Source organism: Lepus europaeus, chromosome 6 (genome assembly GCF_033115175.1).
Source record: "Lepus europaeus isolate LE1 chromosome 6, mLepTim1.pri, whole genome shotgun sequence".
In the NCBI taxonomy this organism is placed as follows: Eukaryota; Metazoa; Chordata; class Mammalia; order Lagomorpha; family Leporidae; genus Lepus; species Lepus europaeus.
Genome location: NC_084832.1, coordinates 98128711 through 98153512, shown reverse-complemented (window position 1 = coordinate 98153512; position 24802 = coordinate 98128711). Strand labels below are relative to the sequence as shown.

At 38.5% G+C, this 24802-nt stretch overlaps 1 protein-coding gene across 1 annotated transcript in view; it reads right to left on the bottom strand.

The window, feature by feature from the left end:
- Window positions 1–24802, bottom strand: part of CD163 (CD163 molecule) — a 75016-nt gene that overhangs the window by 27130 nt on the left and 23084 nt on the right. Inside the window, 2 exon segments of the mRNA XM_062195201.1 lie at window positions 10072–10607; window positions 11241–11260. Coding sequence (XP_062051185.1) covers window positions 10072–10607; window positions 11241–11260 — 556 coding nt within the window.

Sequence of the window (24802 nt, the reverse complement as noted above, 5' to 3'; positions counted from 1 at the left end):
TCATACCATGCAGCTTCTCAGACCACAAAGGAATGAAGTTGGAAATTAGCAACTCGGGAATCCCTAGAGCATGTGCAAACACATGGAGACTGAATAACATGCTCCTGAATGAATAATGGGTCATAGAAGAAATTAAAAGAGAAATCAAAAATTTTCTGGAAGTAAATGAGGATAACAGCACATCATACCAAAAACTATAGGATACAACAAAAGCAGTGTTAAGAGGAAAGTTTATATCAATAGGTGCCTACATCAAGAAATTGGAAAGGCACCAAATAGATGAGTTTTCAGTTCATCTCAAGGATCTAGAAAATCAGCAGCAAACCAGACCCAAAGCTAGTAGGAGATGAGAAATAATTAAAATCAGAGAAGAAATCAACAGGATTGAATCCAAAAAACATTACAAAAAATCAGCCAAACGAGGAGCTGGTTTTTTGAAAAAAAAAATAACAAAATTGACACCCCATTGGCCCAACTAACTAAAAAAAGAAAAGACTCAAATCAATAAAATCAGAGATGAAAAAGGAAACATAACAACAGAAACCACAGAAATAAAAAGAATCATCAGAAATTACTACAAGGACTTTTATGCCAGCAAACAGGGAAATCTATCAGAAATGGATAGATTCCTGGACACATACAACCTACCTAAATTGAACCAGGAAGACATAGAAAACCTAAACAGACCCATAACTGACACAGAAATTGAAACAGTAATAAAGGCCCTCCCAACAAAGAAAAGCCCAGGACCAGATGGATTCACTGCTGAATTCTACCAGACATTTAAAGAAGAATTAACTCCAATTCTCCTCAAACTATTCAGAGCAATCGAAAAAGAGGGAATCTTCCCAAATTCTTTCTATGAAGCCAGCATCACCTTAATTCTTAAGCCGGAAAAAGATGCAGCATTGAAAGAGAATTACAGACCAATATCCCTGATGAACATAGATGCAAAAATCCTCAATAAAATTCTGGCCAATAGAATGCAACATCACATCAGAAAGATCATCCACCCAGACCAAGTGAGATTTATCCCTGGTATGCAGGGATGGTTCAATGTTCGCAAAACAATCAACGTAATACACTACATTAACAGACTGCAGAAGAAAAACCATATGATTCTCTCAATAGACGCAGAGAAAGCATTTGATAAAATACAACACCCTTTCATGATGAAAACCCTAAGCAAACTGGGTATAGAAGGAACATTCCTGAATACAATCAAAGCAATTTACAAAAAACCTACGGCCAGTATTGTATTGAATGGGGAAAAGTTGGAAGCATTTCCACTGAGATCTGGTACTAGACAGGGATGCCCACTCTCACCACTGCTTTTCAATGTAGTTCTGGAACTTTTAGCCAGAGCTATTAGGCAAGAAAAAGAAATTAAAGGGATACAAATCGGGAAGGAAGAACTCAAACTATCCCTTTTTGCAGACGATATGATTCTTTATTAGGGGATCCAAAGAACTCTACTAAGAGACTATTGGAACTCATAGAAGAGTTTGGCAAAGTAGCAGGATATAAAATCAATGCACAAAAATCAACAGCCTTTGTATACACAGACAATGCCGCGGCTGAGGGAGAACTTCTCAGTTTAATCCCATTTTCAATAGCTACAAAAACAATCAAATACCTTGTAATAAACTTAACCAAGGACATTAAAGATCTCTATGATGAAAATTACAAAACCTTAGAGAAAGAAATAGAAGAGAATACAAAAAAATGGAGAAATCTTCCATGCTCATGGATTGGAAGAATCAATATCATCAAAATGTCTATTCTCCCAAAAGCAATTTATACATTCAATGCAATACCAATCAAGATACCAAAGACATTCTTCTCAGATCTGGAAAAAATGATGCTGAAATTCATATGGAGACACAGGAGACCTCGACTAGCTAAAGCAATCTTGTACAACAAAAACAAAGCAGGAGGCATCACAATACCAGATTTCAGGACATACTACAGGGCAGTAGTTTTCAAAACAGCATGGTACTGGTACAGAAACAGATGGAAAGACCAATGGAACAGAATAGAAACACCAGAAATCAACCCAAACATCTACAGCCAACTTATATTTGATCAAAGATCCAAAACCAATTCCTGGAGTAAGGACAGTCTATTTAATAAATGGTGCTGGGAAAACTGGATTTCCACCTGCAGAAGCTTGAAGCAAGACCCCTACCTTTCACCTTACACAAAAATTCACTCAACATGGATTAAAAACTTAAATCTACCACCCGACACCATCAAATTATTAGAGAGCATTGGAGAAACCCTGCAAGGTATAGGCACAGGAAAAGACTTGGAAAATACCACAGGAGCACAGGCAGTCAAAGCCAAAATTAACTATTGGGATTGCATCAAACTGAGAAGTTTCTGTACTGCAAAAGAAACAGTCAGGAAAGTGAAGAGGCAACCGACAGAATGGGAAAAAATATTTGCAAACTATGCAACAGATAAAGGGTTGATAACCAGAATCTACAAAGAAATTAAGAAACTCAACAACATCAAAACAAACAACCCACTTAAGAGATGGGCCAAAGACCTCAACATACATCTTTCCAAAGAGGAAATCCAAATGGCCAACAGACACATGAAAAAATGTTCAAGATCACTAGCAATCAGGGAAATGCAAATCAAAACCACAGTGAGGTTTCACCTCACCCCGGTCAGAATGGCTCACATTCAGAAATCTACCAACAATAGATGCTGGAGAGGATGTGGGGAAAAAGGGACACTAACCCACTGTTGGTGGGAATGCAAACTGGTTAAGCCACTATGGAAGTTAGTCTGGAGATTCCTCAGAAACCTGAATATAACCCTTCCATTCATCTCAGCCATCCCACTCCTTGGAATTTACCCAAAGGAAATTAAATTGGCAAACAAAAAAGCCATCTGCACATTAATGTTTATTGCAGCTCAATTCACAATAGCTAAGACCTGGAACCAACCCAAATGCCCATCAACAGTAGACTGGATAAAGAAATTATGGGACATGTACTCTATAGAATACTATACAGCAGTCAAAAACAATGAAACCCAGTCATTTGCAACAAGATGGAGGAATCTGGAAAACATCATGCTGAGTGAATTAAGCCAGTCCCAAAGAGACAAATATAATTTGTTTTCCCTGATTGGTGACAACTAACTGAGCGCCAAAGGGAAACCTGTTGAAATGAAATGGACACTATGAGAAACAGTGACTTGATCAGCTCTTGTGCTGACTGTTGATGTACAATGTAATACTTTATCCATTTTAGTATTTTTTTGTGAACTCTGTAATTAACACACAATTATTCCTAGGTGTCTAAATCTTAACTGAAAAGTGATCCTGGTTAAATATAAGAATGAGAAAAAGAGAGGGAGGAGATGTACAACTGGGGACATGCTCTATCGGACTTGCCCCAAATGATGGAGTTAGAAACGTGCCAGGGGATTCCAAAAAAATCCCATCAAGGTGGCATGTGCCAATGCCATCTCACTAGTCCAGGTGATCAATTTCAGTTCACAATTGATCACACTGATGGATTTAAGAGTCAAAGGGATCACACAAAGAAGACTAATGTCTGCTAATACTAACTGATAAAACCAAAAAAGGGAGTGAACGATCCAATGTGGGAAGTGGGAGACACAGCAGACTCATGGAATGACAGATGTCCTAAATAGCACTCTGGCCTCAGAATCAGCCCTTAAGGTATTTGGATGTGGCTGAAGAGCCTATGAGAGTATTTTAGGCATGGAAAGCCAAGACACTCAGGAAAAGAAGAAGAAGAAGAAGAAGAAGAAGAAGAAGGAGGAGGAGGAGGAGGAGGAGGAGGAGGAGGAGGAGGAGGAGGAGGAGGAGGAAGACCTAAATGAAGGATCTCAGCGAGTGTGATCCCAGTGGAAAGTACGGGGCCATCAAGGTAGGAGGTACCTTTCTCTGAAGGGAGGAGAGAACTTCCACTTTGACTATGACCCAGTCGGAATAAGATCAAAGTCGGCAAACCCTAAAGGCTTCCATAGCCTTGGCAACTCATGACTAGAGCCTAGGGAGATTACTGACGCCATAAACAAGAGTGTCAAATTGTTAAACCAACATCAAGAGTCACTGTGTACTTACGTCCCATGTGGGATCTGTCCTTAATGGATTGTCCAATGTGAAGTAATGATATAGCTAGTACTGAAACAGTATTTTTACACTTTGTGGTTATGTGTGGGTTCAAACTGATGAAATCTTTACTTAGTATATACTGAAACGATCTTCTGTATATAAAGATAATTGAAAATGAAAAAAAAACTTGCTGTTAAATTGGAAATTACATAGAAAAGTAATCAATCTTTTTAAAAAAAATATCATGTGGGATCTCTGTCATTAATGTGCTGTACACTGTTATTTAATGCTATAACTAGTACTCCAACAGTAGTTTTTCACTTTGTGTTGCTATGTGAGTGCAGACTGTTGAAATCTTTATATATGCTAAACTGATTTTCTGTATATAAAGAGAATTGAAAATGAATCTTGATGTGAATGGAAGGGGAGAGCAAGTGGGAAAGGGGAGGGTTGTGGGTGGGGGGGAAGTTATGGGTGAGGGAAGTCTTTGTAATCCATAAGCTGTACTTTGGAAATTTATATTCATTAAATAAAATAAATAAATAAATAAATAAATAAATAAAAATAAATTAAAAAAATAAAAAAAGAAAGAAGAAAGAACAAGTGAAGTGCCTGGAAAATCGAGTTGTGGTCCTGGAAAATAAAAATAAAACTCTAGTTTAAGACTTAAAAACATTAAGAGATCCTTATTACTGTAAAAGTGTTTGATTCTTAGGAAAGAAAATATTTTTGTGGACTTGCCATATGGATTTCTTTTTGGTGAACTTTTATAAATTAAAAAGTCAAAAAGTGAAGCTTTTTATTTAGGTGCCTGCAACCCAAATACCTTAGGCAAGAGATCTGTTGACAGAGGACTAAGTGCAAAATGCCCTCAAGGGAGCTATGGCACACCTGGAGACTATAGAAGACACACTCAAGAAGGAAGAAGTAAACATTTTCTTTTTTTTTTTAACTTTTATTTAATGCATATAAATTTCCAAAGTACAGCTTATGGATTACAATGGCTTCCCCCTCCATAACTTCCCTCCCACCCGCAATCCTCCCCTTTCCTGCTCCCTAAACATTTTCTAAAGAACAATAGTTATCAGCCCAAAAATATAAAATAAGATGAAATGTAGTCAATTTATTTTTTAAAAAAATGTTTTTACTTCTGTTTCCTGAAATTTTCCTTTCCCAGCTGTGTGTGGGCATGTGCATTTTATTTCTGCCAATAAATTTTTGATTACAAATGTAAAAGAAAGCATTAACATATTACTAAAAGATAAATTATGTGTTACGATTATGTATGCTGGTTCTATTGTCTTTTAAGTGGATTTTTTTTTACCTTTTATTTAATGAATATAAATTTCCAAAGTACAGCTTATGGATTACAATGGCTTCCCCCCCATAACTTCACTCCCACCCACAACCCTCCCCTTTCCCACTTGCTCTCCCCTTCCATTCACATCAAGATTCATTTTCAATTCTCTTTATATACAGAAAATCAGTTTAGCATATATAAAGATTTCAACAGTTTGCCCTCACTTAACAACACAAAGTGAAAAACTACTGTTGGAGTACTAGTTATAGCATTAAATAACAGTGTACAGCACATTAATGACAGAGATCCCACATGATATTTTTTTTAAAAAGATTGATTACTTTTCTATGTAATTTCCAATTTAACAGCAAGTTTTTTTTTCATTTTCAATTATCTTTATATACAGAAGATCGTTTCAGTATATACTAAGTAAAGATTTCATCAGTTTGAACCCACACATAACCACAAAGTGTAAAAATACTGTTTCAGTACTAGCTATATCATTACTTCACATTGGACAATCCATTAAGGACAGATCCCACATGGGACGTAAGTACACAGTGACTCTTGATGTTGGTTTAACAATTTGACACTCTTGTTTATGGCGTCAGTAATCTCCCTAGGCTCTAGTCATGAGTTGCCAAGGCTATGGAAGCCTTTAGGGTTTGCCGACTTTGATCTTATTCCGACTGGGTCATAGTCAAAGTGGAAGTTCTCTCCTCCCTTCAGAGAAAGGTACCTCCTACCTTGATGGCCCCGTACTTTCCTCTGGGATCACACTCGCTGAGATCCTTCATTTAGGTCTTCTTCTTCTTCTTCTTCTTTTTTTTTTTTTTCAGAGTGTCTTGGCTTTCCATGTCTAAAATACTCTCATAGGCTCTTCAGACAGATCTGAATGCCTTAAAGGCTGATTCTGAGGCCAGAGTGTTTAAGTGGATTTTTAAAAGAAATTTTTTGGGCTTGGGAAGGTTTTTGAGATGGTTAACCCTTTTGAGGTTTTATTCTGAAAGGTGTCTGAGATACATAAACACAGTGTGCTGATTCCATAACTTTTTTTTTTTATCAGAATGGAAAGAGAAGTTGTTTAATAATTTAATATTTTAAAATCATTTCTTGCTTGCTTTGGTAATTTCCTACAAATATATGACTTTTTGATTTTATATTCTGTGTGCAATTTAATATCCATTACTTATTCTGTTGTGCTCCTAATAGATTGGAATGCTTACAATCCCTTAAAATATTAAAAAAACAGTTTTCCAAGATGATTTTATAGTCAATTTAATGTAAGGCTCATCAGATCATAAAACATTACAGTTACTAAGATAAATTTATATTAGAGACTATATTATAATGTAGTGAATGGTAACTTTATAAAATGACTGCCAATATATTATTATAGCTAATCTCTATATAAATTTAAAAAATAGTTTTTAATGATTATTTTAAATGTTTATACAGCTTGTTTAATGAAAAAAATTGCCTCTCGAAGTATCATTTTAATGTTATGGCAAGTAAAGTTTTCATATTGGCTAGTATTTGAATTGTAAGTTTTGTAAGCAGTTTATCTAAAGTTGAAAATGTTCTGAGTCCATGCACCAGTGCTCAAGTGCTTTCCAATTTGCATACACCAGGGTCTACATTAACAGGAACCTGGAGTTAGGAATCAGGCCAGGTACATGTCAAAGTGAGTTGAAATGCACACAGAGAAAAGAATTTTGAAAAACCTGGGTCTCCCATGCGGATGGCAGGGATCCAAGTACTTGAGCTATCTTCTGTTGCCTCCCAAGGTGTGCATTAGCAAGAATCTGGATTGGAAGTGGAGTTAGGCATGTGGTGACTTAATTAACGGCTGTGCCAAATGCCCACCCCATCAAGTGCTAGGTCCTTGTTTTACGTGTGAAGACAGAATCTGGGGAGAGCAAGTGATGCCAGAACTGTGAGACAATAATGTATTCTTTTACCCACCCCCCCTAAAAATGATTTTCTAAATCACAGGTCAATGAAAGGATTTCTGTTACATCACGCAAATGAGTGACTTTAATCAATATAGAAAAGTAGGGCCACGTTAGATGACTGCTGAAAATTTTAGGTTAGTAAGAAAGTCATAAAATTTGTCTTCCTTACAATCAACTCTGACATTTTGCTCAGGCAAGAGAGAAAGTAAGCACGATCAGGTTGCTTTTCATCATCTTTCATCTATTTCACACCTTTATTTCTTCCCCTATAACCAAGATTTTCTCTATCCTGCCAGAAGCTGTGACTCACATGTATCCATCCAACTAGCTCTCAGCGTCCTGACCATGTACCTCACCTCTGTATCTGTCTGGTTCCTCATCCATCACTCCAGGCTTCCATTGTGCTGTTTGCAACAGAGCATTTTGCTGCCCGAGGTTCTGGAAATGTCTCCATTAGATGTGCTATTTGGCCACTCAGAGATCCACAAAGACCAAGGTATCTTCCTTGAGGACCAAACTTGCACTCTACCCTTGGGCTTCCCACTCACCTTTGAAAACCAAGAGATGGTCTGCACGAAATTCCCATCGAGGTACAGTGAGGGGTAAGGAGAGAGATCCCTGGAGGGCCAGAAGCAGGCAAAAGTAGCCTCTGATTGGGAAATGATGAAAAAGGGATGGCAGGAGGCTTCAAAGGCGGCACACCTGAGCTTTCAGCTTTGTAGACGGAGACAGATATTTCAAGGCGATATTGAGAGTCAACTTCTGGGTTGTTTTAATCAAACCACAGACATCTATTCAGAGTTTGCCATGCTCCAGGAATTTTGGTAGGAGCTGAGGAATAAATCACAAGAAACAGGGTTCTTGTTTTTCTGGGACCTTGCTTATAGTGGAGAGATAAACAAATAGACAGTTTTAAGCCATTTGAAAAGTATATGAGACCAAAGTAGCATAAAGAGAAATGCTCTCTTCAAAGGCTTTTGAAGGGCTATACAAATTAATCCCAACTAGGGAAAAATGAAAGTTGAGGTCAGATATATAAATATCCTTCTACACTATATCCTTAGATATACATACACTATATCCTTAGACAGTTTCTTAATAAAATTCTATCACTAGGATGCTCTCTTCACCATTCTGACCTCTAAATACTTCACCTTGAGCCAGTTTTATAGTTTTTCTTAAAAAAGATTTTATTTATTTGAAAGGCAGAGTTACAGCAAGGGAGAGGGAGAGAAAGAGGGAGAGAAAGTCTTTCATCGGCTGGTTCACTTCCCAAATGGCTGCAGTGATTGGAACTGGGCCATTCAAAAGCCAGGAGCCAGGGCCATCATACAGGTCTCCCACGTGGGTGCAGGGGACGAAGCACTTGAGTCATCTTCCACTGCTTTCCCAGGTGCACTAGCAGGGAGCTGGATTGGAAGTGGAGCAGCTGGGATTTGAACCAATGCCCCTATGGGATGCCAGTGCTACAGATGGCAGCTTAACTTGCTATGCCATAGCAGTGGCCCTCCAGTTATTTTTTAAAAGATTTATTTATTTATTTAAAAAGCAGAGTTACAGAGAGACCGAGGCAGAGGGAGATAGAGGTCGAGAGAGAGGATTTCCATCTGCTGGTTCACTCACCAGATGGCTGCAATGGCCGGAGCTGAGCCAATCAAAAGCTAGGAGCCAGAAGCTTCTTCTGAGTCTCCCATACAGGTGCAGGGACCCAGGGACTTGGGCCACCTTCTAATGCTTTCCCAGGCTATAGCAGAGAGCTGGATCAGAAGAAGAGCAGCTGGGACTTGAACCAGCACCCATATGGGATGCCAGCACTGCAGGCGGCAGCTTTACCTGCTACGCCACAGCGCCAACCCCTCCAGTCTTACAATTTATTGTTCTCCTTTCCTACAGCTAGCCGTACAGAATTTACATAAATGGACACATGGCATTGTTCACACCACACCTGGATTTTTAGTGGATCCTCTCAATCTTACAAATACCTTCTCTATGCACTTCTCTTGTATCACTGATGCCATCAGGTATAAACTGTATGAGTGTAATATCTTACCATGATACATACACATTAATATTTTGTTGTATTCAGCAGTAACCTGTCAGCAGGTAGCTAAGTGTCCTTCTAAAAATTGAGTTTATGTAGATACAGCTTTGAAAGGAAAATGTACAGAAAATATTTTCTAGGAATGATAGAAGGAAAACCCAAGACTGTGAGCATTTTATACACAATTCTCTGATCCTTTCAGCCAAAGAGCTATGGGTACATATATCTGAATCTGCAAACAAGACTTGTAATTTTGTAGAAATTCACCTATATTCCCTCACTATATATAGAAACAATTCAACCAGGGAAATTAGTGTGTCTTTCTTGGTTCTTCCTCTGACAGGTGCACTGTCATAAGAGGAGTGTGTGTGGTGATTTGCAGATGTTTCACTCCTACAAAAAGTAAATAAAACCCCCAAAATTATGAAGCTTGCTTTAGATTAGGGTTTTACCAGAACATCCTATCTTGTCAGGTAAGAACACCAGGGAAGGATAGAAAAACAGTTGAGAATTATGAATGAAGTCGATAATCCATAGATACTTTGAGCACTCAGAGTCTATAGGTAGACCTTTCAGTATTCTCCATGTCATCCATCGTCTATTCCCCTGGAGATGAGACACCAACTTGCCTGGAAACTTCCTTTCTCCCAGCTAGTGGACAATGCATTGACCGTACCTGAGCAGATGACTCCTGCATCACTCCCGTGAGTGCAGTAGTGCTTCCCCCAGCCTAGGGAAGGGCACTTCCACACATGAGACTCATTTCCTATGCAATTGAGTTCATCCAGCCAGATAGGCCCTGTTCCCCTTCCAAAGTGAGCAGCATACATGGCTTCCAGGGGTACTCCACAACCCAGCTGTCCGCACACCACTTGGGCATCCTCCCAGTCCCAGTAGTCATCACAGACGGTGCCCCAGGTTCCCTGGTGAAGGATCTCCACTCTTCCGGAACAGCGACTATTCCCTTCCACCAGGCGGAGCTGTGGGCTTTCTGAGGAGAAAGAATTATGTCAGTGGTTGCATTTAAACAGAGAATGAAAGGATTTTCTGATCCCTTAAACCAAGCAGTGGGTGGCACTCTACTTTCATGCTGCAGCACCTGCTGGATCAGACATGGAGTCATTGTACCAGGGCAACAGTTGGGTCTGCTTTCCAGCAGAAGTAACAGTGGCAAGAGGATTAGTAAGGTGACAAGAAAGTTGTGAAATTAAACTGAAAATAATGTAGTGAGTATTCTCAAATAGAAGCAATTACATAGGTTCTATCAGAATTAACCTGCTGATTTGTAGAATTCTGCTTAAATTGAGAAAAGTATACTGGAAATGTCAGAATCCCTACCCTGTGCACTTGACCATATCTTTTACTGAAAGAATTCTAAGAATCATTGTAATGAGTCAGCAGCCATTGGTTTTTCTTATATAAATATGACACGCTTCCATGTCATTGACCTGGGAATCAGAAGAATTAGAGTACAGGAGATGAAGCTCATCAGAAGCCTCAGGTGGTAGCCATGAATCCAGGACCGACCAGAATTGTTTTTCTTGGGATAGTCATTCAGAGATGAAGAAAAATCTTCGGAAATTTCTCAGACCAAAAAATAAAAAAAAAAAAATGAAGAAGAAATTAGAAAAATTAAAAACAGTGTTGGAGATTTATGGGATACTATCAAATGACCCAACATGTGGGTCTTAGGAATTCCTGAAAGTGTTAAAAAAAAAAGAATGGATTAGAAGGTATATTTAGTGAAATAATTAAGAAAACTTCCCAATTTGGAGAAAGAAAGGTACGTTCAAGAACAGGAAGCACATAGAACTCCAAAAAGACATGAACAGAAAAGATCATTACCATGACTCATTGTAGTCAAACTGTCAACAGTAAAATATAAAGAAAATTTCTCAAATGTGCATGAGAAAAACACCAGATTACTTTCAGAGGATTTCCAGTTAGACTCACAGCTGACTTCTCTTCAGAAACTCTATAGGCTAGGAGAGAAATAGGAGAGACATAATTGAAGTCTTTGTTTTATTTATTTATTTATTTTTGACAGGCAGAGTTAGACAGTAAGATAGAGAGAGAGAGACAGAGAGAAAGGTCTTCCTTCCGTTGGTTCACCCTCCAAGTGACCGCTATGGCTGGAGTTGCGCTGATCTGAAGCCAGGAGCCAGGTGCTTCTTCCTGGTCTTCCATGCGGGTGCAGGGGACCAAGCGCTTGGGCCATCCTCCACTGCCTTCCCAGGCCACAGCAGAGAGCTGGACTGGAAGAGGAGCAACTGGGACTAGAACCTGGCGCCCATAAGGGATGCTGGTGCTGCAGGCGGAGGATTAACCAAGTGAGCCACGGCGCCGGCCCTGACATCATTGAACTCTTAAGAGAAAAAAACTGTCAACCCAGAATACTGTTCCCTGCAAAGCTCTCATTTATGAATGTAGGTGAAGTAAAGACCCTCCATAACAAACAGAAATTGAAAGAATTTGTCACCACTCATCCACCCTTACAAAAGATGCTTAAGGATGTGCTACACACAGATACACAGAAAGATAGTCACAAATATGAAAGAATGTGAAGGCAGAAAATTTCCACTAGAAGATGGTGGCATTGGTAGGGAGATTACAGCCAGTGGAGGATAGTTAAAAAAGTGGAGAGAGTGCAATCTCAGTGAAAAGTTTGGGAGAAAATGACAGAGGAAACTGCAAATTGAGGGGGCATTGTGGACCTACATGGAGGATGTGGATACTCACAGCTCGGGACCCCCAGGAACTGATAGCCTCAGCACCAGCTTCAGAGGGAGGTGAGACCTGACTGCAGCAGCACCAGCCACTGTTATAAAGCTGCAGGAAGAGCCTGGTGTTGGCCTGGCTTAGAGCTCTGTGAGGGCCAACCTAGAGGGAAAAGAAGGGGGCATGTTTCTCTCTCCCTGACCACCCTGTACCAGTGTTATGTAACTAGTCAAGAGAGCATTGGTGCCATTTTGGACATATGTAACAATTGTGCCAGCTCGTGTGCACGCACCCAAGAACCAGCAGAGAGAAGATGCCTGAGTCAGTCTGGGAGAATTGATAGGGGCTGGGTGCTTGTGACTGTGGGAGCCTCGTGTGCTGGGACTGTGAAAACACTGTGGCTGTGTGGGAGGGTGCAGGGTGTGGCTGGGACTTTGGGCAGTCACTGTGGGCAGCACCACACACTCAAGGCTCCCTGATTCCCTGGTGAGGGTCATTGCTGCAGGATCTGTGTTCACACTGAAGACTGCATGGATCCTTTATGTGGTTCTTGTGGAAGCACAGATGAAAATTGTACCCACTGGGGCTAGTGCCCAGGCATTGATCTCCTTTGAGGAGAGAAGGTGAGCATGAGAATATGCCACCAGAGCAAAACAAATTTCCCCTCTGATAAACAAAAACAAAAACAAGATTTACCATGCCTAACTTGGGTGTCACAATAGACACTCCCTTCACCCTGAGGCACTGAGCAAAGCTCCCTGACCACAACCGGCACATGCTTCTGGGTATTCACTGAAAGAGCAGACACTCTACTAAGCCACAGAGGCATAGTCCAAAGATAAAAGATATCACAGGAAAAAAAACCACCAACAAGTATTACTACAAATGTCTAATCAGAAATGCAGTGATTCAAGAAATGAGAATAAGGAAGACAACATGATGCCCCCAAAAGAACACAATACTTCAATACTAGAATGTGAAAATGAAGAGATTGACAAAATTCCAGAAACAGAATTAAAAAAAAATTGATTGTAGGATTACTTAGAAGTAATCAGAAGCAAATTTATGAACTAAAGAAATCCATGCATTACATGAATGAAATTGTTTTTCCTACAAATTGAGATTTTAAAAAGAAATCTAAGTGAAATATTGGAAATTAAGAATTCAATGGAACAAATAAAAAATACCATGGAAAACCTTAAGAACAGACTCAATGAGGCAGAAGAGAATATCTGAATTAGAAGACAAATCTCTGGAAATTTTACAGTCAGACTAAAAAAAAAAAAAAGAAAGAAAGAAGAAATTAGAAAACTAAAAAAGAATGTCAGAGATTTATGGAATATTATCAAATGACCCAACATATGGGTCTTTGGAGTTCTTGAAAGTGTGGAAAGAGAGAAAGGGTTAGAAGGCCTTTTTAATGAAATAATTAGAGAAAACATCCTTAATTTGGAGAAAGAAAGGGATGTCCAAGTACAGGATGCCTACAAGACATGACCAGAAAATATTTTCACCACAACACATTGTGGTCGAATTCTCCACATAAAACATAAAGATAAGATTCTAAAATGTGCATGAGAGAAATGCTAGATTACTTTTGGAGGACTTCTAATTAGACTCACAGTGGACTTCTATCAGAAATCCTACACTCTAGGAGAGAATGGCAAGATATATTCCAAGCCTTAAGAGAAAAAAACTGTCAACCCAGAATACTGTACCATGCAAAGCTATCATTTATGAATGAAGGTGTCATAAAAACCTTCTATAACAAAAAGAAATTGAAAGAATTTTCACCACTCATCTACCCTTACAAAAGATGCTTAAGGATGTGCTACACACAGAAACACAGAAATATGGTCATCACTTTGAAAGAATGTGAAGGCAGAAAATCTCACAGTAAAAGGAAATCCAATGGAAATTCAAAGTAAAAATAGGAATATTTATGGAAAAATGGGCAGGGCCAAGCTGTTACTTATCATCCCCTCGAATGTAAATGGCCCCAAATCTCAAGTTAAAAGTCACAGACTGGCAGAATGGATTAAAAAATGAAACCCATCTATTTGCTGCCTACAAGAAACACATCTCACCAACAAAGATACACACAGACTGAAAGTGAAAGGATGGAAAAAGATATTCCATGTTAACAGAAACCAAAAAAGAGCTGGTATAGCCATCTTAATATCAGACAAAATAGACTTTAACAGAGACAAAGAAGGGCACAAGGTAATGATTAAGGGATCAATTCAACAGGGAGATGTGACTATTGAAAACATAAATACACCTAATTACAGTCACCTGGCTATTTAAAAGAAATGTTAATGGATCTGAAGGGAGACATAGAATCCAATACAATAGAAATGAGGGACTTCAATACTCCACTTTCAGCAATGGACAGTTCAACCAGGCAGAAAATACTCAAGGAAACAAGAGTTAACTATCACTATAGACCAAATGGACCTAATGGATATCTACAGAACTTCTCATCCTACAGATGCAGAATACACATTTTTCTCACCAGTGCATGGAACTTTCTCTAGGACAAATCACATGCTAGGCCATAAAGCAAGTCTTAGCAAATTCAGAAAAATCAAAATTATACCATGCATTTTCTCTGACCACAATGGAATAAAGTTGGAAATCAGCAACTCAAGAATCTCTAGAACGTATGTAAACACATGGAGGCTGAACAACATGCTCCTGAATGAACAGTGAAGAAATCAAAAGAGAAATACAAAAATTTATGGAAACAAATGAAGATGACAACACAACATATCAAAACTTATGGGATAGAGCAAAAACAGTGTTAAGAGGGAAGTTTACAGAAATATATCTCAAGGACCTAGAAAAACAACAAGAAACCAGACCCAAATCTAGTAGAATAGAGTAGCTAACATAAGAGAAGAAATAGACAAAATTGAAGCAAAATAATGGAAAAGATTAGTGAAATGAAAAGCTAGTATCCAACTCCATTGCTTGTTTTCTTAGATGCTTCTTTAATTAATGACAAAACTTGTTCCCAAAGACTTACTTTCTCTTAATGTATTAAGTGAAGGATAATCTTATGTCTTATAAACTACAGTTATGTCTAAGTGATCACAAAAGATGAATCACTCTTGGGTACTTATTTAAAGTTAATTAAATCTCTCTCAAAAAAAGAAGTGAAATTGGAGAGGCGGCAAGATGGCGGAATAGGCAGGAAGCACACTTAGTCCGGGGGGAGAGAAAGTTTAATATAAGTGGAGATACTGCAGGCTCAAGGAAGAGTAGGGGATGAAACAGCAGAGGAAACTCTTCCGGAACTAGTGATTCACAGTGGACCTGCGTGGAGAGCGTGGGAGCCCAAGTTCGGGACACCAGCGGCAGACTCAACGCACCAGCGCTGGAACGCGAGGTGAGCCGAACCTCCATAGCCCGAGATACCAGCGGGCAAGCGGAAAGAGGAGACTAGAGGGAACGAGGCTTGAAACTCCGTGGGGAAAAGTTCACCAGGCTAACTATAAGAGAGAGAAAATAAAAAATAAAAAAAGTGACTGATACGGACACAAGTTTCTCTCTCTCCGCTCACCTCTCACAGGCGAGCAAGACAGAGCAGGCGCCATTTTGGACATACGTCATAAGCAGGGCGACCTCAGGTCTGCACCAGCCCTGAGCCTAGCAGAAAAACCTGACTCTGTGGGGAGGGGTGAAATAACAGGAGATTAGCATCTAACTTGGCAACCCAGTGGGAGACTGCAGGAGAATTGGAGCCCACACTGAGGGCAGCAGAGATTCCCTGTGTGGTCCTTGGGAAAGAGCTTCCGATCTCTGGCTCCTGTGGGTATATCATTTGCCTGCTAACTACCTCCAATTACGTTCAGCTGTGCGGAATTACTTCCCTTTTAAATCAAAAAAAGAAAGAGAGAATTACCACACCTAACCTGGGAGTGTCATCCTTGACACACCCTCAACCCTGAGGAACCAAACACAGCTCTCAGTCCACACTCATCTCAAGCCTCTAAGGCTCCACTGAAAGCAGATAGTCCACTTAATATAGAGCCATAGTGTAACAAGAAAAAACACCACAGTGAAGAAACCAAATATCTCCAACATGCCAAACAACAAACGCAAAAACCAAGCTAACAAGAACAAGGAAGAAACTATGACGCCCCCAAATGAAAAAGACACCCCAATTCAAGATTATGAAGATGATGAGATCGAAGAAATGCAAGAAGCGGATCTCAAAAAATTGATAAGAACATTAAGAAGTTCTCAAAAACAAATTCTTGAACTACAGAAATCCTTCATGGACAAGATAGAAAATCTCTCTCGTGAAAGTGAAATATTAAGGAGGAATCAAAATGAAATGAAACAACTAGTGGAACAAGAAACTCTGATAGTGACTAGAAATCATAATGAAATGAAGAGTTCAATAGATCAAATGACAAACACATTAGAGAGCCTTAAAAACAGAATGGGCGAAGCAGAAGAGAGAATATCAGACTTAGAAGACAGAGAACAGGAAAGGAAACAGGCAAACCAAAGAAAAGAAGAAGAAATTAGAAATCTAAAAAATATTGTCAGGAATTTACAGGATACTATTAAAAAACCCAACATTCGGGTTCTAGGAGTTCCTGAAGGCATGGAGAGGGAGAAAGGATTAGAAGGCATTTTCAGTGAGATACTAGCAGAAAATTTCCCAGGTTTGGAGAAGGACAGAGGCATCTTAGTACAGGAAGCTTATAGAACCCCTAATAAACATGACCAAAAGAGATCCTCACCACGACATGTTGTAATCAAACTCACCACAGTGAAACATAAAGAAAAGATCCTAAAAGGTGCAAGAGAGAAACGTCGGATCACTCTTAGAGGATCTCCAATTAGACTCACAGCAGACTTCTCATCAGAAACCCTACAAGCTAGAAGGGAATGGCGAGACATAGCCCAGGTACTAAGAGAGAAAAACTGCCAGCCCAGAATACTATATCCTGCAAAGCTCTCATTTGTGAATGAAGGTGAAATTAAGACTTTTCACAGCAAACAGAAACTGAAAGAATTTGTTGCCACTCATCCTGCCCTGCAAAAGATGCTTAAAGATGTCTTACACACAGAAACACAGAAACATGGTCACCAATATGAAAGAAGGTAAAGGAAGGAAACCTCACAGCAAAAGATCACAGGAAGCTCAATTTCTCTTTGACATAGAATTAAACTCTGATGCTCTGTTAAAGCAATGTGTTAAAGTAATCTATTATGTTCTCTTGATGTCTGTTAAATTCTAATTGTTCAAAAACAGCTGAATTTTTATTAAGAGCTATGGGTTATTTAAATATGTGCTTTTTTCAAAAATTTGAATATCTGCTGCTCATAAAACTAAAGCGTTGTTGGTTCTGTGTTTAGCTGTCCTCCTATAGGTTCCTATGGACTTTTTCCAGCCACTTTTATTGTATTCAGTACTTTGGGATGGCTCTGTAAACAGATGAAGCCAATAATGTATTAACAGTACCAACTGAGAGAAAGTATGGTTAACTGAGGTTACTAAAAAGAAAAAGCAATTCAAATCAATTGGCAATCTACAAAAAGAGTTAAAGATTTTAAAAGCTATTATTAAAATTGATATATTGGTCTATTATGCTATATTATATGTGTGTACATATTGTATGTCCACATGGGGAAATTTTATTAAGAGTTTTATTTTAAATGGCTTATAGATAAGATTGTCCATAAATTTAAGCTGCTAAAATCAATCAAAGATACATTTTAATTTGTGGGACCTGAATCTGTGTATCATATGTTTTAGACTTGTTGGTAGAAAGAAACTAAAAACATTTTAGATGGTTGTGCTTAAGTTTACTGGCTAAACAAACTACACCATGTTAGATATTTAAGAGGTGTTTTCAAATACATGATTCTTAAAATTTATAGAAGGCATTGGACCTTCTGGTAAATGTTTTCTTAAGTTGTTATCTAATGGTTGAAACGGTTTGCTAAGTATTCATGTGATATTGCTATTGTCAGCAAGCGATCTAGGACTTGCTCCCTCATTTCTCTATTCTAAGCCCAACTTGTTCTTTCATTTCTCTATTCTCTTCAAGGTAGGAAACTAATTCTATTATGAAGGAATCTGTAGGATGCACAATTTAATCTTTAGACCTTATAAAAGAGATGGCTAACATTTTTCTGCAATAGCATAGCCAAAATAAGAACTCAAATAATAATCTCATAGCTAGATTCTCTTCGCCATCAGCGAAGTATACAGTAAGTAGAAAAAACCTCCCTTTCAGACCAAAGGGAAAGAAAGTTTTAAAGTGAGAATATAATTTTCCTCATGGGCATTGTCTACCTTAGAAAAACTACTACAGAACATGCCTGTGACTATAGACTTGTAGTTCAGGCCACCGAAGATTAGAGATGGGAAACGGGCACTCCCTTGACTTGCATCCTCTGGTCTGCTTTAACACAAACCAGGAGGAAAAGAAAGCTCGGCATCAGAAGCAATGGGTGGCAGGCCTATTAATGGCTGATCTGTACAGTGATCTGCCCTCAAGGAGACCCAACAGGCCAGTCCACTGCAGTGGCTTTCAATGTGGTAAGCCTGGGCTTCAGCAGAAGTCAGCTTGTGAAGAGCCCTGGCAGCTCTGCCAAGAGTTGGATCACTGGAAATGGACCTGCCCTGGAGTCGAAGGATGCCCAGGTCAGAGCCACAGATCTTATTGGCTCTAAGCTGAAAAGCCCTTCACTCAGCCCAACTTCCAAAGTGACCACTGCAGCTGAGGGTATGGTCAAGTAGGGTCAGCAACATTGCAGGCAGAACTGTAAATTTCTTGTTAGAGATGCCACCTGCCTTTACCTGGCCAGCACTCCTCCCAGGCCAGCCAAGTAATGAAAGTCAACAGAGTGCCTTCCCCTAGGAGGTTCACACCTCCCTTAGGATATACCCCATGTGAAGAGATAGATAGGTCTGGGCCTCTGAATTTACAAGGCCTAAAGCCCACCAGATTATTATCAAGCCCCTTCTATCAGGTTCTATTTGCCTCTCAATCAGAAAACTTAATTGTAGCTTAGACAGCACCTTTCTTAGCTCCTCTAATCTGTCCTTTGTTCTAGGCCCTGTCCTTTGTGTCTAGGCTCTGTCCTTTGTTCTAGGCCCTGTCTAGTGCACTTGGGCCTCATTCCTTTGTAATCATAACCTCTACTCTACCACCAATGGCTCTACTCCCAACCTGTGTGTACTGATGGTCCTCTTCCCCACTTAATGCTGTATAATTGTTCAAACCTGGTAAATGCCACTCTTAGGATCATTGGTTACTATCCTCACTCTGTCTTTTATGACCTTGTCTAAATATGATCAGAGTCAGTGAACTTGGAAGGCTTCCATAGCCTTGGCAACTCATGACGACAGCCTAGGATGGTTACTGGCGCCATAAACTAGAGTGTCAATTTGTTGGGTCAACAACAGGAGCCACTGTGCACTTGCTCCTCATGTGGGATCTCTGTCCTTAATGTGCTGTACATTTTGATTTAATGCTATAACTAGTACTCAAACAGTATGTTTCACTTTGTGTTTCTATGTGGGTGCAAACTGTTGAAATCTTTATACTAAATTGATCTTCTGTATATAAAGAGAATTGAAAATGAATCTTGATGCAAATGGAAGGGGAGAGGGAGCGGGAGGGGGGAGGGTTGTGGGTGGGAGGGAAGTTATTGGGGGGGGGAAGCCATTGTAATCCATAAGCTGTACACTGGAAATTTATATTCATTAAATAAAAGTTAAAAAAAAAAAAAAAAGAAGTGAAATTAACTTCGAGATGCAATGATTTTGAATAGCCCCTGTCTTGACTGTTGAAAAAGTTTCATTATTCTTCTTTTACTTTTTTTCTTTTATCATACAAATTGATGAACCCTTTACTTACTATCAACTTAATTTTCTGTGCATAAAGTTAATTGAAAATAGATCTTAGTATAAAATAAGACTGGAACTAGCAGAGGGAGGAAGAAGAGGAGTGGGAGGGTGGGCATGGTGGGAAAAATCAATATATTCCTAAAACTGTACTTAAGAAATGCATGAGGGGCTGGCACTGTGGCACAGCGGGTTAGGGTCCTGGCCTGAAGTGCCAGCATCCCATATGTGGACACTGGTTCAAGTCCCAGCTGCTCCACTTCCAATCCAGCTCTCTGCTATGGCCTGGGAAAGCAATGGAAGATGACCCAAGTCTTTGGGCCCCTGAACCCACGTGGGAGACCTGGAAGAAGCTCCTGGCTCCCTGCTTCAAATCGGCTCAACTCCAGCCATTGCAGCCATTTGGGGAATGAACCAGCAGGTGGAAGACCTCTCTCTGTAACTCTGTCTTTCAAGTAAATAAAAATAATCTTAAAAAAAGAGAAATGCATGAAGTTTGTATTCATTTAATAAAAGATAAAAAAAGCTTCTAAATATCTTTAAAAAGAGAAATGGGCAAAAAGTGCTCTGGATCACTAGCCATTATAGAAATGTAAATCAAAATCACAATGAGGTGTGTGAATGTTGTATTATTTTGTACCGAGGTAGCCATAAATATTGTCTTCACTGAATTATACCATCTTTCTGACAACATACCCTTCTTCCTCACTTTATGATCAATGTCAGATCATAAATGATCAAATTTATGATCGAATAAATTCCTATTTTTAAGGAACAATAATATGTATGTGTCTATTTAATATCTACATATGAAGTGAACATAGCAAATTGTTAAAAATTATTAAGTCTTAAAATAAAAATTCTCTGAAAAAGAAGTAAAATAGAAACATACTGTAGAAACAAAAAAGCACCAGAATAAGAATGAATCAAAATTCAAATAGGTAAATTGAAAGAAATAATAAAGAATTTATTGAGATCAGTGCAATAGAAGACAAACAATATGGAGAGCAATGAAAGAGAAAGCTGGCTTTCAGGACGGTCAGTGAAACAGACAAACATCCAACCAGACCAAGTTAAAGGAGAGAAGACACTGATTGTCAGTATCACTTATGAGGAAGGGCATCACTCCATTTTATACAAATATTAAAAAGATGACAAGTGGATGCCGTAATCAACTTTTTATCTACCTCTCAGGTAGCTTACACGAAGTAGATAAATTCTAGGAAAGATATAATTGAATGAAATTTTGACAATATGTTGTAAAAAAGTCACTATTACCATATATTTATAAAAAATTGAATTTATAATGAAATCACTCCTGCAAAGAATCTCCAGTTCAGATGCCCTTTATGGGGAATTATTTAACATATTTAAGGAAGAAATGATATCAATTCTAGGTACTTGTTTCCAGAAAATAGGAAATGGAAGCACTTTATAATTATTTCAAGAAGCCAATATTACCCTAATGTCAAAATCAATGCATTACCAAAAAAAAAAAAAAACCAACTAAAAGCAATATTTTTCATGGACAGAAACAGAAAAATCCTTAACAAAGCAAAGTAAGTTATGTTCAGTAATAAATGAATAAAACAATGCTTTAGGACCAAATGTGGTTGATCTCATTAAAGCAATGCTGATTATTATTTTTTAAAAGTATCTATGAATGTAATTCACCATGTTAGTAGAAGAAAAGAGAAAAGCATATGATTCTGTTAATGGAGGCAGAAAATGCTTTAGACAAACTACAATATTCCCTTGTATTAAAAATTCTCAGGGAACTGTGAATAGAAAGAAATCTCCTTAAAATATGCACTTAAGAATTCTATTCAGCATTGTATAGAGGTGCTAGGTTAGGTAATAAAAGAAGTGAAAGGTACATATTTTATAAAATAAGAAGTAAAACTATGTTTCTTTTCAGACAATATTAATGTGTATGTGAAAATGAATCAAGGAATTCATGAAAGGCTGCTGGCATTAACAAAGCTGTAAGATACAAGGTCAATGTAACAATAAAGTTATGTCATATTCTGCCAACCAACCATTGAATATTATAATAAAATTTAAAAAGAGCTCTGCTGGAACTCTTGCATTACCTTATTTCAAGATTTATTAGGAATCTACATCATTCAAGAGAGTCTGGCATTGGTCTAAGGTCAGACATATAGATCACTGGAACAGAGTAGGAAGCCATATCCCAAATAAATATGTAGTATTGAACAATAAGTACATGATGAGATACTTAAATCTATCAGTAATTAGAGGAAAGCATTTAAATACACAATGAGATAAATGTATGCACTATAATTGTTAAAATGATAAATACCAAGTGTTGGGGAGGATTTGCAGCAATTGAAACTTTCATTTATTGCTAGAAGGGATGTAAAATGGTACTGTAACTGAAAAAACTCTAATTGTATCTTAAAATATGAAATATATACTGAAAATATGACTTAAAGCTTCAATAATATTCCAAAGCAATGCAAATAGATATGGATCAGAAAGACATATATGAATATGCTAAGTGGATTTATTCATAATAACAGAAATGAAGCAAATGAAATTTCTTAATTAAGTGGATTAGGGCTGGCGTTGTGGCATAGCAGGTAAAGTTTCTAAGACACTGGCATCCCCTATGGGCTCCAGTTCCTGTCCAGCTGCCTCACTTCCTATCCAGCTCCATGCTCATGGCCTGGGAAAAGCAGCTGAAGATGGCCAAGGTGTTTGGGCCCTTGCTACCCCCATGGGAGACCCAGAAGAAATTCCTGGCTTCACCCCGACCGAGTGCTGGCTGTCGCAGGCATATGCGGAGTGAACCAGCAGATGAAGATTTCTCTCTTTCTGTCTCTCTTTCTCTCTGTAATCCTGACTTTCAAATAAATAAATGAGTTTAAAAACCTATTATTTTATTTTATTTTTTTTTAAGGGGAAGGGTTTATTGGGGAACACCCTACAGACCGGAGTGAAGGGGCGGTGAAGGAAAAAGAGAGAGAAAGAGAGTATAAGAGAAAAACAGAGAGGAGAGGAGCTAGTGAGAAGAGAAGAGAGCAGAGAGCAGGAGAAGCGATCCAAGAGAGAAGAACCGAGAGCCAAGAGAGCGCAGGAGAGAAGGATCTAAAAACCCATTTAAAATATAGATTCAGGCAATCTGATTTCAAAGACTAAACTCATTATTATGCTAGGCTATCTCATTAAAAACCTTTTCATGACTATTGTTTTATTAAGATAAATCAATATTATTTTATTAAGATAAATTTTATTAAGAAAAATGTTTTATTAAGATAAAAATTATAAACTTTGAATATGAAAGAAGAAATTGACAGAATTCTAAGAGAACTGGAACATTTATATATTTACTTACTTATTTGTTAGCATTTATCCAATTTACAAAATTAATAAGGTTATGAAAAGCATGATTTATGTCAACAAATGTGTGTGTACTCATACACAAATGAAGACACCTCTGTTCTAGTATTATATAAATGTTAAAGATATTGATATTTAATTTTAGATTTAACAATAATTTTATTTCTAGAATACTCCTTCCTGGAGTAGATTAGTTGTGCTCCTAAAGCAGCCTTTATTTTCTTAATTACTGTGTTTATCATAGTTTGTACTTGCTACTTGTTAATTGTTCAACTCTCCCATTAGCCTATAAATGTTACTGTGGGTTGTGTTCACCACTGTGACAAAAGTGTCTATTAAAGTACAATGGAGGATTATTATGGCTAGCAATGCAGTGTACTAGGTACTCTTAAGTACAACCAAAGAACAAACCATGAGACCAGACTGGACTTCTCAAATATAATATTGGCAAGCAGGAGAACATGGGTCACTCTGGTAAAAATTCTGATGGGCGTATTTTTTTAAGATTTATTTTATTTATTTGAAAGGAAGAGTTGCAGAGAGAGAGAGAAAGAGAGAGAGAGAGAGAGAAGAGAGAGAAAGAGAGGTCTTCCATATGCTGGTTCACTCCCCAAATGGCCGCAATGGCTAGGGCTGGGCCAGGCTGAAGCCAGGAGCCAGGAGATTCTTCTGGGTCTCCCACATGAGTACAGGGACCCAAGCACTTGGGCCATCCTCCACTGCTTTCCCAGGCACATTAGCAGGGAGCTGGATCAGAAGTGGAGCAACCAGGACTAGAACTGGTGCCCATATGGGTTGCCAGTGTCACAGTGGTGGCCTAACCCATTAAGCCTCAAATGCCAGCCCTGTTGGGAATATTTTTAAGGATATTATGCTGGACATGTACTGTGGAGCAGTGTTTGTTCAGTGCTATAGAAAGGATCAGATGTGATCTGGGGGCTTTGGTGGTCCCCGGAGCTACTGGCAATGACAGGCCCAAGTCTCTTCTTAAAGAAAGCAGCCCTGACTTCGGTCTTGATGAACACCAAATATGTAGCACAGGAGGTGGCAAGACAGCATCTCAAAGAGGATTTCTTCAGTTTATGTAAAATGGCAATTTTGTCCATTTCATCACCTCTTATCCCTCTTCCTTCCTCCCAAATATTGTATCTTCCTATGACATATCAAACTTGAGGATGAGGGCAACTTCAAAAAGCTCATGGAAAATGGAATTAAAAAAAATTGATCAGACTCCATGCATGATTTTTTCACAATATGCATTTTCCATGAACTCTTTGAGGTGCTCTTGTCTGTATTTCTGCCATTGTCTACCAATCCTTCTCCAGAATCTGCTCCATGAAGATAAGGCATTTTCTTTACACTTTGTTCACTGTTGTGTCATGGGTACCTACAAGTTTTCTCAACAGATAACACTTAGAAAACATGTGATGAGTGGAAGAATTAATGAATG